The following is a 15,939-nucleotide window of genomic DNA, read 5'->3' as shown; positions in this document are numbered from 1 at the left end:
CACATAACTTTATGTAATTAGTGATTCTTTCTGGCGAAATGTAAATTATTGCCTAAAAGAAAATGACTTGTTCACGTGAAATATATGTCCATTTATGGCTAAATTTGCATACGGTAAAAATAGAGCCAAAGCTTAGAAAATAAAAGTCCATGATTAGGACTTCTTTCACGATCAATTAATGGTAATAGAAATTTTTGTGTCTCGCATGGAGACTTGTAAAATAAAGATTACATTGCAAGGCAACCCACATAGTCTTGGCCAGGCATTCAGTTGGGACCAAAACCATGTGGGTTGGATGGTGAGGTCTTGACTTCACACACATGCCCCTTATGTCCAACCCAAAATTTGTCTTTTACCACTGATTATGAAAGTATTTTTTTTTGTGTACAACCTAGAAAGTCTATTTTACACGGGAGTTGCTAGCCAATTTCGCAGCTGACTTCTGCATGTGAGAACATCCACACACGTTTGACTTGCAAAAGCCAGCCTCGAAATGGCTTTCTGCGAAATTGCCTAGCAAATCCCATTGTACAATTAATGGTAAAGGACAATTTTTGGGGAAGGCATAGTGGGGGCAAGTATGTAAAAATCAAGATGTTCATCTTTTACTCTTTTAGAACATCATGAGGCAGCCCACATGGTCTTGGTCCCATCCCGAACAGACATCACATGCGTAAGATGAGGGACTACAAAAATCAATGGTTTAGCTTTTGTTGGCATAACCTTAACGAAGTTTGATGAATCAAGGACCTAGGACCATTGATCAAGGTTTTCTCGAAGACATTTGGCAGGACTCAGTCAGGGTAATCATTCGGATCAACGAATCTGATTGTGTAAATGAGGGTGAAGTGGGGCTCGATGTAAGTTCGATATAAGTGTCAAATAGTGTAAAAGTTTCTTTCTTTTATTTGCATTTTACATAGAGGAGGGTGAATATTAAAATAGGTGACAATGAAGCCAATCCTCTCCTTAATGCTTCACACATAAATAGGATAAAGAATGAATAACTGTGCCATTAAGGGCCTCTTTGGACGCCACCAAAATTGCTCTTTATTTGCTAATAAGATTATTCCAAGTTAATCTTACCACTTTGGAAGCCGGCCTTAAATGAGATATATAGATAAAGAAAAAAAAAATATTATAACATTGTCTGCATATAAGATTATATTCAAATAAGACTATGCATATGAAGATAATGAGGTATGATAGAATGAAGGGTGCCCTTGCAAAAACCACTTACAAGAGTGCCCACATTGGTCAGCTTCTTCAAAATACATTGAAGATGGCGCTGAAAAAAGTGGATGGCACAGGAAAAAATGGAAACGGCTTTGACTTTTGCTAAAACTGACAAATGGGCCGGGGGCGCCCTTGAAATTGGTTTTTGCAAGGTAACCGGTTATTCTATCATTCCTCGGAGATTATATGCAAATTTCAAAGGGGCCATAAGGATTAACGATGCCAAGTGAATTGTATCCACCAACTAAACAATTGAGATAGCTGTCGGTCCACCTAGTGGCCCCACCTCGGGTTGCCATTAATGGATTTTGGGTACTGATCGTGGGTCCTTGACCTTGACCTCGCCTGATAAACAATGTTATCTTACGTTACAAGGATCAAGAACTAGGAAGATTCTTTGGGAAATTATATTGTTCCTTGAATTGCATTTGCTGTTTCAATTAAAAGCTCACTGTGCCTACATTGAAGATTTTGATTTGGCAAGTTTTAGATAGAAAGTAGGGACCCACAGCTACTATGCATTATTATATGGGGAAGTGATAGATTTGCTCTCTTTTCTTACTTGGGACGGCCCCCTCTAGTCTTTTATACTTAGATGGGGCTGTCTCAAGGAAGAAAAAGGGGTGAATATATCATTTCCATTTTATATGATGTGCTGCTTATGCATCAGACACATTGGTTGTTTGATCTGTAGAGGGGCGGTGAATTATAGAACACGTATAGATCGTACGGTTAGGATATGTTACCGTTATGAGATGTTTAGATTATAATGGCAAATTATAGAAGACAGATGATATTTTCACTCCCCCAGCATTACGTGCACACTCACCTTATAATGTGATTTGACGTGAAATGTGGGCAACTTTATGTCAAATCACATTATAAGGGGAGCGTGCAAGTAATGCAGGGGTGAAAATATATCACCCGTTATAGAATTTGTATAGATCCGATCATCCCATGAGGAGGAAATTTGGAGTACAACCTGTTTCCATTGGGGCGATGCAAATGATTGGTTTTGATCTTAGAAGAAAGAGCACCAAACATATTTTTTGAAAAATACGCACAAAAATATGCAGATGCTCACAAAGATCATATAAAAACACGTATTTTTTCTCTATAAAGCCATAAAATGCATAGTATTTCCCAATTAATTATAAAGAATCATGAAATAGTATAATGTAAACTACTTGAAAACTAGTTCCAAAATTGATGAAAATGCTATGTACGCGATTTTAAAATCATGTTTTTTTCCTTAAAATCATAGAAAAAGAAAAATTGGAATAGGTTCCTGTATGATCCCCCTTAAAACCGGACATGAAGGTTTCCTCTCATCTAGCTCAAGTAAGGTTTCCTCTCATCCGGCTCAAGTAGCACACCAAATAAATAAAGGGGATTGATATGATTCTGACTGATTTAGAGGAATATTATAGGAAGTCCCTAATATGGTTGGTTCAAGTTATCTTGTGGTGTGTAAAAAAGTAGGGATTTTTAGAAATATTTTTCCATTTCCAAACTTTTCCAAATAAAATTTCCTGCAATCCAAACAGAGCCTTAGTAAAATAATGGGAACTAATAGCTGCAACAACTTTAAAGAGAGAGAATAAACATGATGAGTAAGTAGGATCCCAATCTAACAATACAATCTGTTCTTAAGGATAATGCATCTGAGCTATCGGCTTGTACTTACAGACAATCAGCACAAATGTATATGCATTTATTAAGTGTATACCCAAACAAGAAAACCACAGATTGATCAATGTCAAGTGAATGCATACACCAGTCTCCTAATTTTCCTTGCATATTATTCTTGTGAAGCTAGATCTACATGCACTATATAGTAACCAATAATATAAGATCAAAGGGAGTAACAAAATTATTACATGACTTGTTTTTCCCGTAAAATAGCATGAAATAGCTACGGGCATTTCCATTTATTACTACCATCTATAATATTTGACAGCCTCAGAGAGTCAATCAAACAAATTTTATTCCTCTCAGTTCACTTCAACGATGCTGTCTTGTTCTTCCTGTATTTCAGGTGGATTCCGATCTACGACCCCACTAGAGCTCTCAATTTCAATTTCAGGTTCCGAAACTCTTGTAATCCTCTGCATTTCATCTATTCCATCATCAGAATGTGTCGTCAATTGCTCATCACCAGATTTCTCCTTTTGAATTGATGATTTTGGCTGTCGGATGGCTGCAGCGGCTTCGGCCATGGCGATGGGTGGAGGCTGCGGCGGGACCCATCCACGCTGAACTGGTCGCTCAATAGTCCTCATGCCATTAGAGGTTGTCCTCGGATTGTCTCTCTCCTCTTCAATTTCTGTGATTTTTACAGTCTTATGACGCCACCAAGGCTCTGTGCCATTAGAGGTTCCATTATCTTGTACCTCAAAACTTGATCCTTGATCTCTGACTTCAGACTGAAGTCCATAGTTAGAGCTGTGTTGTCCCTGACCAACCTCCCATGGCTATAGGAAAAACAATAAATGGGAATAAACAACACAACAATTTGCACAATAAATATGCAATTATTGCATATACAGTTTATTTCTATGCATGATTGATTCATGCAGTAGGTCCTACCTCATCACATTAAATTTCCACAATCAATTAATGTGAAATAGAATGCCCTCAAATCAGCCATGATTTTGTTCTAAGTTTTCAAGGGGTGATCAGAATTACATTTGATCACTAATGCAAAATTCATATGAAATTGGACCACAAGACAGAAATTTTCTAAAGAGGACGACGTGGAAATACTTTAAATAGGAAAGCATTCCCTCCACTTCTCACCATAACAGAAGGAACAATGACACATTTTAGTAAATTACCAAACTACACATCATTAAAAGCCCAACTCCGCTCCATTGGGCTAGGAATAAATAATGAAAAACATAAACAAGGCCTAGCGGAAGTCAAAAAGAAGGGTTAGAACTTAGAAATGATTCTAAATTCATGAGGGTAGTGCCTCCATGGACTACCATGCTCTGATATTTCTCTGGAAACACCAACAGTCTGATGTTGTGAATACTGCTTCTACAACAAATTTTGTACTTCAAGCATAGCAACCAATTTATATATGAGATTTGCTAGGCAATTTCACGGAAAGCCATTTTGCGTCTGTTTTTTGCATGAGATAACAACCACACAGGCTCATTAATTGTCAGATTTTGTCTTATTCATTGAATTCATCTGAGGTGGCTGTTCTCTCATGCAAAAGTCAAATGTGAAATGGCTTACCGCAAAATTGGCTAGCAAATCCCATTACATAAAACTCTAAAAACGGAAAGACATGGAATAAAGGGGTTTCAAAAGACCCCTAAAAGCTCAGACCTTGATTCTAGGTGCTAAACGAGGATTTGATGGTGCCTGATTAGGGTTGGGTGGTTTGTCGTTGATTTCCTGGACAGAACAGAAAAAGAGAATATTAGCATTAAATAGAACAATAATAACCTCCAGCCAATCCATAGGGATTAGTCCCGCCCTAAAATGGGGTGGGGATACCCTATGTCATCAAAAGGGTAGCAATAGTAGTAGTAGTAGTAGTAGTAAGTAGTAGTAGTAGTAGCTAATAATAATAATAATAATAACCTCCAGCCAAACCCTTAATCTTGAAAATCAGAAGTGGTGTACCTTGATTCCGGGAGGCTTCTCTCCTCTTTGTACCATAGCCATGATCTGTAAAGTCAAAATTTGAAACTTACGAATATGAATTCTTTAAATTACACTTATCAATGAATTAAAGAGCATGAGGAGCTGATTCATTAAAAAAAATGAAAATGAGGAAAGCCAAAGACACATAAATCAAGTCTCACAAGCAGCTTATATTTAGATATGAAGGCGGAACACTTCAAATAACTCCCAAACAAGTTCTACTTTTGGCCTATGCTAGACGACTATTAAATACTACAAGGATACAAGCCATAGCTATGATGAATTGACAACTCTAATATGCAAAAAAGGTGGAGGGCAATTGTCCTATTCGAATTCAACAATACGAGAAGTATATGCACGACAAGAACAATGATATGGATAGTTAATGTAAGACGAGAACAATTAAATGGAAACTATGCCCCAGTTGCAGAAACAATACTGATTTAGTAATTGGGCTAGAGACCACTTAAGAAGTATTTTACGACAAGCTAGCAAGTGATTAGTGATTTAATACTCTATCTCAAGCTAGAGAACAAATGCCAATCATTCCTAGGTTAAACACTACATATGCAACCCGATCTCTTTCTTCTACCTCAGCAAACACATCAGCAGTATGATCTTGGTTTGAAGGGCAGTCATCTAAAGATTCTAAACCATCCCATTGGTAACTGCCTCTCAGATAAAGTACTAATTTTATATGCTTTTTTTTCCTTTCATGAAATATAGGGTTTCTGTTTTGCCATTCAAAAAAAATATATAGGGTTCTTTGTCAATGTGTAGTGCACGCTGTACATTAATGTACATGGTCATCGACACAGAAGGAGCCAACTACATCAAGGCCACCATCCACAACATCTCTAGCCGAGGATAACAGCTCTATATTGTAAACTTGAGATAGACTCTACAAGTTGTTTCTTGCTCTACCAAGTAGGAAAGTTACCCAAAATGTACAAAAGCAAGTGGTTAATCTAACCTTCAATCATCCACAATGTAGATTATTATATCAACCACATTGAATCAGGGTGATGAGGAGAACCCTTTAACAAGGGATGGCATTTAACATTAGAGAGAATTACAAGAATTGCAATGAAGTGAGCTTTATAAACTGACTTGCCCCCTAACCCTTTAACATGGCATGATATTTGAAATTCCAGAGAATTATAAGAATTGAAATGAAGTGAACTTTACAAACTGGCTTGCCCCTCCCACAGAATAATTGATGCCAGTTCTAGTACGATTCAAGTAATTAGGCTTCCAAGTAGCTATATCTAGTTTGATGCTCAATTTCATCAGTTGTAACTCTCAAAAGACGTTGAGCAGTTCAGTAGGAATTCAAGAAGGTTTGCAATAGATCAGACTGTAGGGACACATAGCATATTCTTATGAAGAGAATGCTTCCTTAGCTTCATCTAGTATCAATATCCCCAAAAAACAATTCGATTTTGCAAGTTCCTTGCTATCAAATGGCCTCGTATAGGTTTTCACCTTCTCTAAGCCTTTTATGTCTGATTAGAACTGAGTCATCTATATAGTCCATAACAAGTACATGAAATGAGGTCGATTTCTTGATGAACAATGAGTGGCCTGATTCTTGGAACTTGGACATAAGCTTTGCAGCCAACTATTAGTAAGGGCCTCAGATGTGAAATCATAGGTTGGATCCTAGGAGCAAGGATTTACAGTCTTTTAACACAACCTTTGGATCCCAACACTCCCCCTCGAACTCAAACATATGAGAGGTCAACAAGCGAGAGTTTGCCCACCAAAAATTTATGACGAACACGATTGTCAGACTTGGTGAACAAATCTGCAATCTAAAGCCTCAAGATGGACCAGTAGAGAGTTAGGGCATATGGAAACCATTTCCTTCAATGCTTGCATTGAACTTCTTGAACCATATCCTAGGATCTTGTTTGAATCCATATACTTCTAGAGCTTGTAGATAAAAATGAATGAATTTTGAACATGTATACTGGTAGTAACTCTATATAAACCACTTCCTGACGGTCAACTTTGAGAAATGCATTTGAAATACAGTGGGACATTGGAATGTCATTAAACGGCTTATCATACTATATCATTATGTAACTTGGACATGTACACATGTTGCTGCTGGACATGGTTACGAGCTTTCTATTTTCAAGTTCAGATACAATGATGACTTCATGGTGCCCAATATGCTGTCATGGCTATTTAAATAAAATAAAACAAGTATCTATCAAATGAATGCTTTGGATCATCCAAACAATGTGGGCCCCCTATGTTTGTGAGCTCTTTAGAATTTAAAACCAACTATATCAGAGGAAAATGCCAAAAATATTTGCAAAGAAACACATACCTGAACTAAATCATTTATTGGGAACTGAAGTTCAATGTCTTTTCACATCCACATGGAAAGAAACTCCATAGCATATCTCATAATAGAAGGGTTAAGCAAGATGACTTTTACTTCTAGGATCTATCTTCCCTAGTTGTTTGATTTTGGAACAAGGCAGTTATCCTTTGTGATGGTCTAGGATTTAAGATCTCTATGTTGCGTGTTGACACGAAATTGGGTTTGGCCAAGGCATAATTCCATTACAAGTGAATATACAGTTGAACTCTTTACAACGAGTGACAGATGAATGTAAAAAAAATGAAGGATATCTCACTTCTCATGTCACCTGGTATGTATCTCATGCTCAAGAACCCTGACATTGGACGAATAAATCATATTTAATGCACATGTACGAGGAAAGTAGACAGACTCGGTAACATCCTATATAACTTGGACAAATTCTTGTCTTGGTGCCAGACAGGCAGACACAGATAAAAAGAACCTGATATCACAACTCCCAAGACGATGATATAAAAACCATGCCTTCACTATTATAAGAATATAAAAACATGCCATTAGTATTTAAGAGACCCAGACACATTATAAGACATTAAGTCCTCACCCATATTTCTGTAGGGTGCTTTTGCATATGATATGTACCACCTCATAGCAGCCAAAAAAATTGCCTATATTTTTTAACTGTGTGGTGGATATTACAAGCAAATGAACCCCTTGAAATTACAGGGTAAGAAAGGGACTAGACTCAGATATTATAGATATCAATGATCATTTTATAACATAAATATCAACAACAATATGCATATCTATATATTAAACATGATGTAAATAACTTGAATCTATACAAGAGCACCAAGACATGAAGAAAAAGGTATCCTTAGATAACTGGGCAAGGTTCATGTGGTTGAACTTGATTTTTTGTTTCCTTTTATCTTGCTTTGTATCTATTTTTGTTGTATCTCTTTCTTTGACCTTCTCGGTCTCTTTTAATGAAATTATTTTACCGTTCAAAAAAATATAAAGTACCCTGCAACATGGGCAATGTCAAAGCTTAGCATGAATCCATAGATCTACAATTTCAAACTGACTGCTCTGACATCTCTAGACATACACTTACAAATGAATGTAGAAAAGTCTATAGCCAAACAAATGTACCACAAATATAACACGACTTATCGTACTGGATCCATCTTCTTTATAACACAACTAAAGTGGTGGAGTGACTCTAAATTGAGAATAAAGGAAATTATAAGTAATCAGCATTAACTGCAAATAATTGAGGTAATTAAATTTAGAATTTAGGAGTGTCTGCGCAAAGAAAGGATTTCTAGCAGTAAACATTCCCCAAGCTACATTCTGAAAGTAAAAAAGAGCAAAAAAGGGTGCAATGAAATAGTAATGTGTAATAGACAAGGCTAGCAAACTTTCATACCTCCATATACGACTTTGGATGTGGTGCCACTGCAGGCTCCATAGATGCAGGTGCTGATGAAGGCCTCACTGTCCATAAATGTTAGATATAGGAAGGGAGAGTCAGAAGGAGGAAGACATTATTCACAATACTAAATTTTCGATTTCAAACGAGAGAAATCAATATTTCATCCCCAAATGACAACCTGATCCGAAGTCGACATCTGCTGTTCCATTCACTTTTACTTGCTGATAAATACAATTTGAACGAGTTAGAAACTCAAACTTGGAGAAACTCAAATACAGAGACCATATATTATTATCTACTCTGGAGTTACTTGGAAGGTTGTGAGTTGTGAGTTTGTGACTATTATGGTTCCTACTTTTACCTTTGAAACCATATCAGGGGGTTTAAGATTTACTTGGTCAGAAGAAAAGGTTCTCCATGTGCTGTCAATTGGCCCTGTAAAATGAGATCATCAAATCCATGTCACTGATAAGAGTGCTTTTTTCACAAATGACGAAAATGGAACAACTCTATCCATCATCAAAGCAAGTAGTAAAAGGCAATAACAAAATCTTTACTTGACCAAATTGCAAGTGAGCACCAATATTTAAGAAGTTAGAGAGAAGTCCTATGCTTCCGTTACATTTAGAACCGATTATATGATGCTGATACTATTTACCACAAAACCAAGGATAATAAATCAATCAAGAATGTACATGGGGAGATCTGAGGCCTCTTTGCCAATTCACATTCCAAAAGAGCACCGTAAAAAGGTTGTTTTCCACAATGTAAAATATAGATAGCTCTTGATACATGGGTTGGCAGTAAAAGACTGCTCATAGTTTATAACACTGCATGTCCAAAATTTCTGAGTCCACTGTTACAAAAGATTCCAGAAGATGCTTTGTAAAAGATTGCTTTGTAAAAGATTGATCAGATCATAGTTTAACACTACGTGTCTAAAATTTCTGAGTACACTATTAAAAAAATTCCAGATGTTTTGTCAACTCAGCAATGCATAGAGGTGTACTACGAAACTCATATCCATTCATATCTTATGTCAGGATAGATCTTGATGGAGCAAGGGTTTATGTTCATCCAGAGGTCAACTTTAATCATGAGATTGCAAATCTTATTGGCTTATTTGTAAGATTTTGTTACTGGCTTTTACTAAATCCCAAAACTCATATCCATTCATATCTTATTTCAGGATAGATCAGGATGGAGCAAGGGTTCATGTTCATCCAGAGGTCAACTTTAATCATGAGATTGCAAATCTTATTGGCTTATTTGTAAGATTTTGTTACTGGCTTTTACTAAATCCTTTCAATTCATCATCTTACAGAGATAACATCTCATGTTCCTATCAATGAGATCACTTTGTTTATTGAAGATTGTAGTGTCTCTTTGTTGATTAAAGATTGTAACGTCAAACCAGCACACAGGAGATGTGCACTGAAAATGAGTCGGCATTTTGAAATCAAATTTACTAGTTGAAATCAAGACACCTTCAATTTATGCCTTTTGAGTTGGCTTCTGAAAAATGTTGACACTACTCAACATGACATAAGCTACAATACATTACTTGATCTAGAAAAATCTTGACGAAAACCAGTGGGTGTGCAAGGTTGTTTACTCCCAAAAAATGTTTTAATTTCCTCTCAAAATTAATTCTACTTTATTTATTTTGTTAATGAGTAAGCATTTTTTTTTTTTTTTTAAATGGATAAAATTTATTATATTTTATTCTCCAAATTTTATTTATCTATTGTAAGGGCACGGCCAAGTGTCTGGACTTTTGAAGGTTTCCATGTTGGATTTGAAGGTTTCCATGTTGGACACTCATAGGGAAATTAATTAACACGTGGAAACCAGTAGCAGATCCAAAACATGGCAGTTTCCGTGAGACTTCTCAGCCATCTAACTTGCACAATTTACAAGGTTGGTAGTGTCTGAAAACCACAAATTAGATCAATGCACACCTTCAGGCTCCATTCATAAATAAGAGATTTATCATAGTACGCCATGGGGAAATTTCTAACCGGATAATAAAATAGAAAAATGAGAAATATAAAGCTAATAATGAATAAGCACAGGTAGAGACAAAAAAACCCTCTGAGAGAAACCAGTAGAAGAAAATCAAATTGATTAAATTACCATTTCCTGATGCAGATTGAACATGTTCCTCTATATGCTTGGTGACAGAAGGAGTAACTTCTCTGGTAGCTTCCAATTTACGGATAGTGTTCCCCATCAACTTCATTTCCTCCACTTGGACATCCAACACACTCTTAAAGGCCTCAAAGTACTTCCTCTCTAACAAGAATAAGAAAACAAAGCATTATATTATATGGGGCAGGTTAGAATGTCAAGAGTTCATCTTTAACAGACTCAAAACTGAAATAATGAATAAAAACTAAGGGAATTACTTAGCAGACATTTTGAAGTTGAATCATCCAGTATACCGACCTTCATTTTTTGAATTCAACATTTCTTGGCTTGCTTTTGCCACATCAGCAGCTGCGGCGGCAGCTGCTTTTGCAGCTGCCGTAGCTTCTTCAGCCAAAGTTGGTTTTGAATTATCCTTCTTCTCAGAATCATCTTCTTCTTTTACAACCTTACGGATCCAAGACTTAAACCTAGGGACAACAACATTCTATACCAGGAATATGTTACAAGCAGCCATGTCTAAATGATTCCAAAACATGAACATTAGAGCAACCCAAAAAACATTAGCAGCAGCCAATAACTATGTCACAAATATCTCTGATATTATCAAAATATTGAGTTTTTATCGCGGCATTTTCATAAAATGACAAAATCCTGAAATAATCACGAGATTTTAAAAATATAGCGATATTTTCATTTTTATAAGAAAATATCGCGATAATATCACAATATTAGCCCGATATTTTGATGATATTTTAATTTTAATTTTTATTCAATTTTATATATTTATGTATTTTTTTACATAATTTTATTTTTATCATTTTTCCCCAATCTAAACCTGAAAAAATAAAAAAATTAATATATCCCGAGATTTTCCCCAGTAGAGAAATTCCCGAGATTTTCCCCAGTAGAGAAATTCCCGAGAATGATATTTGTGACATAGGCCAATACGTTAACATTGTTATATAAATTGCCTGGTAGAACATGACAGTGACAAACAGTGATTGAGAAGACCTTTTACTACCTTCAAAAGCACAGCGGTACCAGCTCCTGAAGCAGCAAGAAAACCTACGGCATAGATTGCATGAGACCAATGAAACCTGGACTGATTCAAGGTAGGGACTGCGAGAACACCGCTGTTGGGAGCTGTGGCAAGTTGTGGGGTTTGTATAGGAGCTTGGGGCTGTGGGCTCATAGATGGTTTCAACTGGCCATCTGCTAGCAATGTACGAATACAAGGACACATTTGTGAAGATAAAATAAGAAATAAAAAAACAAGCCATGAACAAAAAGCACATAATTAATAAAAGAACTATGATGGTACGCAAGCAAACTAAGGGGCTGTTTGGATATACGGATTTTAGAATCTTGGATTTCCTCAAAATTGTACATGGGAGACGAAAGAGACCAGCCATCGTTTTCTGATTTCTTGCCCTTCTTTCCGACAGGAAGAAAGCAGGAGATCGTCCTATGATTCTAGGTTTTAGAAATCTCAGGATGGGGGAGAGATTTCTAAAACCTGGATTTCTCACTTAAAATCCAAGAAATGCTGTCAGGACAGCATATAGCAGCTTGATCATGAACCCACTTTTACACTGTTTTCAAGCTAAAAACCTGGATTCTAAGGGGCCGTTTGGATACGCGGATTTTAGAATCCAGGTTTTTAATTTGAAAACAGTGTAAAAGTGGGTTCATGATCAAGCTGCTATATGCAGTCCTGACCGTGTTTCTTGGATTTTAAGTGACAAATTCAGGTTTTAAAAATCTCTCCTGCATCCTGAGATTTCTAAAACCTGGAAATATGGGAGGATCTGCTACTCTCTTGCTGATTGAAAGAAGGGTGAGAAGTCAAAAAGGAGTAAAAAACGACGGCTGATCCGCTTCTTCTCTTGTCTCTTAGCTACAATTTTGAAGAAATCCCGGATTCTAAAATCCGCGTATCCAAACGGCCCCTAAGAGTTCGGACAAAAACACGAGAGCTATCAATCTACTACATCCCAAAACTTTTACCAACACAAGCACAACACTTCACGGGATTCTCCCTCTAACATACCTTGACTTGAGGTAACTGCAGGAGCACTTGTGACATTTGGAGGTGGATCCTGGAATTTATACAATACATGATTCACATTTATAAACACTAATAAAAGAGCTGAGCATCAAATGTGGTTAGTGCACAAAATTTCACCCACATAAAAAGAGAAGAAATTAATGAAAATAACATATGAAAGAAACCATGTGTGAACCGCAAACTTACTGGTACACGACGGAAGGCTTCATCTATCTCCTCCTTTGTTAGGCCTTTCTTCTCAAGGAAAGAACGCCTGTAGATGACTGGGGAATCCCTAACTTTTGGATGTGATAGAAACTTAACAGCATTTTGCACTTGCTCTTCCCTCATTGGTTCCGAGTTCACAAATACCGATTTTCCAAAAGTCTCTTTTGCAGCCTCCCCTTTAGCATCTAGCCCACCACTATCCATTGGTTTTACAGACTCAGGGGACCCTGAAAGTTAAGAGTTTTACCAATAAAAAAAAAAGTTTCTAAAACTAACAAGTATTTTGTTTCTACATAAAATCAGTGGCAATGGCGTAGAATTGAGCGTTTCCTGCATCTTTAACCAGCCTTTACAACTCAAGATTACAAACGAGAAAAGCAAATCAACAGAAAAGAACCAGCCATTGGTTTAACAAACTCAGAGTATAAAGTTAAGATGGTGTTTTATCTATCTAAATCTTATAACTATTCAGTGTAGATTCTGAATAAATCAGTGAAGACAAACATGGATTTGTGCGCATGTCAAGTTTCTTCAACAAAATTTGCCCAACATGTATCAATGAGAAAAGCATAATGACACGGATACTATTAATGAGGTTTATTAGTTATCTACCTACATAGCACAAACCCTCCATTCTTTTTATTTATTTATTTATTATTGGAATGGTAACACAAAACCTCAATTCTTTCAGAACTTCTATGCTTTGGCCGACACTTTGAATTTATTGCTGATACCCGTGTCGTGTTGTGTCGGACACGACACCCGTGTCCACACGTGTCGACACTCCTTTAGACACTTTTAAGTGTATTGCTAGAAGTGTCAGTAACTTTATATGTATGCACATGTATGAGTGTGCCATTATTTCTAGATTTTTAGGAGTTTCCATATCAGATACCTTGTAGGCGTGTTAAAACTCGGCACACGAATCTATGTCCACACATCATGATTCTACATACTTTCTATTTTATCTGTCCCCGTTTCTAAATTTTGGGAGTTTTCCATGTCCGACACTCCGTGTCTATGTCGACACGCGACACTCGTGTCCGTGTCCACACATCATAGCAGAACTTTTGTGTTGGATGCATGCCAACGTGATCTTCTTTTTTCATTTCATAGTATCAATCATAATACTATTTCTATCCTTGTGATGCATTTTCTTTTAAAAAAATCCTTGTGATGCATTTCTATTCATCATTGAAATAGCATCAATCATAATACTATTTCAACATTTGTTTCATATATATTAATGCTTATAAAAGTGTACTTTTTGGTATTTATCAAACAACCATGCAGATGTGGTCTCCTTTTGGATTTGGAATTGCCAATTCATGACACATGGACCCATGCATATGCCATCAAACAGCGACATAGCTAGGAACTTGCTCCAAGTGGGGCAGAGAATGGTTGCTATATAATAATCAATAAATTATTATAAATTCAAAAAAAATAAAAAGATGACACAAATTTTAATTCAATTTGTTTTCAATTTAAGAAAATATATTTACATTTATTTGTTCATGCCGATAACTCAATTGAGATCAGATAATTTAGATTTGAAATATTATGTGAGATAGGATAAAAATATCACTTCCAAAGGGACGACTTCTCCTACCCTGTTAGAGTCCACTGTTTTATCTTTATGGGCATTACCTTCTGAGTTTCTTATCGATGAAGGAAGAGATCCAGGTTTCTTTTGAAAATTCAATTTGCCCTTAACCTTTCTCTGATAATGTTTTCTCGGGCGAGGAGGAGATACAGGTTTATCTGTCCTTCTTTATCTGAGATGAATTGGTTTTTGTTGAGCTCAATTACAGATAGATTTGAATATATGTTTTCATTAGTTTTTTCATTTGATTCTACAAATATATTCAATCTTTTTTTCTTCAGTCACAACCTTGCAGCCAAACATCATAAAATGGAACTCATAGAAGGAAACAAAAATTGCCGAATAGCGGAGAGAAAAGGGCGGTTTTGAAGAAAAAAAAAATTTATGTTAAATATGACTTGTGATATGTAGGGTTAGGGTTTTGGAAATGCCCTAGCTATTGCGTTAAGGATAATGCTCGTGCTGGATCGAAAAATTATGTTAAGTATGAATTGCGATAAGAAGAAGGGTTAGGGTTTTGGATAAGAAGTAGGTTTAGGGTTTTGGATATATAGAATTTAAACAGGAGGTAGAGGTACTGGAAGCGAAGGAAGTAAGTTGGAAGTATAAAAGATGTACAAAGTCCAATCAGAAGAAAATCATAGATTAAGAAAATCTGGTAAAGAAGAAAGGGAATCAGAAATATTACCAGAGTTTTGGGCTTTATCATCATCTGTAGAATCGGCTCCCATGATGAGCTCCTATATTGAGAATCGAGAAAAATCAATTCATAGCAGATGAGAAGAAGATAGTAGAAATACAGAGGAATAAAAGGCAAATGAGAGAGTAGTGAAATTATTACTGAGATGATGATGATGATGTGGGATTTGGAGAGAGTGGCGTCAGATGTTTTTGCACTTATCGATGAGATGAAAAAGGCCCAAACGTGCTCTGAGACTAATCAGACCCTCTACCGCAATCCTAAACTACATATAGCCGTGCTCTTTGCTTCTCAGTTCTCAGATACCTCTATTTTTTATATGGTGTAAGCCCGCAGTACGGCCTATACCATATTGTGATCCAAGCCGTCCATTTTGATGGGCCACATCGTTAATACGTTGTGCCCCAAAGCTCATTTTCATTGGACGTTCCCACCCCTCCAAAATATGCAATTCCACCATAGATCGTAGGGCTTGGATGATCCTGTTGAAATGAATTTTTTTGGGGATAACCTATTTACGTTGTGGCCTATCAAATGG

At 36.5% G+C, this 15,939-nt stretch overlaps 1 protein-coding gene across 4 annotated transcripts; it reads right to left on the bottom strand.

The window, feature by feature from the left end:
* Window positions 1–2,929: 2,929 nt before the first annotated feature.
* LOC143884426 (peroxisomal membrane protein PEX14-like) lies at window positions 2,930–15,696 on the bottom strand. 4 transcript variants are annotated; one of them, XM_077387985.1, is made up of 13 exons: window positions 15,543–15,696; window positions 15,390–15,433; window positions 13,075–13,322; window positions 12,871–12,919; window positions 11,842–12,032; window positions 11,118–11,304; window positions 10,806–10,964; window positions 9,031–9,104; window positions 8,848–8,890; window positions 8,664–8,731; window positions 4,876–4,920; window positions 4,576–4,644; window positions 2,930–3,710 (listed from the first exon to the last, which is right to left on the bottom strand). In XM_077387985.1, exons 2-13 carry the CDS (start codon window positions 15,430–15,432, stop codon window positions 3,231–3,233), a joined length of 1,656 nt encoding a protein of 551 aa, XP_077244100.1. In that variant the 5' UTR covers window position 15,433; window positions 15,543–15,696; the 3' UTR covers window positions 2,930–3,230. The 4 variants fall into 4 exon arrangements, with proteins under 4 accessions (XP_077244100.1, XP_077244098.1, XP_077244101.1 ...); XM_077387983.1 differs by having other exon boundaries at window positions 15,390–15,441; window positions 15,543–15,695; XM_077387986.1 differs by having other exon boundaries at window positions 9,064–9,104; window positions 15,390–15,441; window positions 15,543–15,695.
* Window positions 15,697–15,939: the final 243 nt, after the last annotated feature.

The sequence above is a fragment of the Tasmannia lanceolata genome, unplaced genomic scaffold (genome assembly GCF_043159265.1).
Source record: "Tasmannia lanceolata isolate RefF3 unplaced genomic scaffold, GAP_Taslan_0.1 ptg000008l, whole genome shotgun sequence".
In the NCBI taxonomy this organism is placed as follows: domain Eukaryota; kingdom Viridiplantae; phylum Streptophyta; class Magnoliopsida; order Canellales; family Winteraceae; genus Tasmannia; species Tasmannia lanceolata.
Note: the sequence above shows the minus strand (reverse complement) of the source record. Positions and strands in the feature narration are given on the sequence as shown.

Excerpts from the sequence above, each read along its gene's own strand:
- LOC143884426 (XM_077387985.1), bottom strand. The coding sequence starts at position 15,432 with ATGGGAGCCGATTCTACAGATGATGATAAAGCCCAAAACTCTG. Across the intron at positions 8,891-9,030 it reads CCCCTGATATGGTTTCAAAG|CAAGTAAAAGTGAATGGAAC; the intron begins GTAAAAGTAGGA and ends TGTATTTATCAG. Across the intron at positions 4,645-4,875 it reads AGAAGCCTCCCGGAATCAAG|GAAATCAACGACAAACCACC; the intron begins GTACACCACTTC and ends TGTTCTGTCCAG.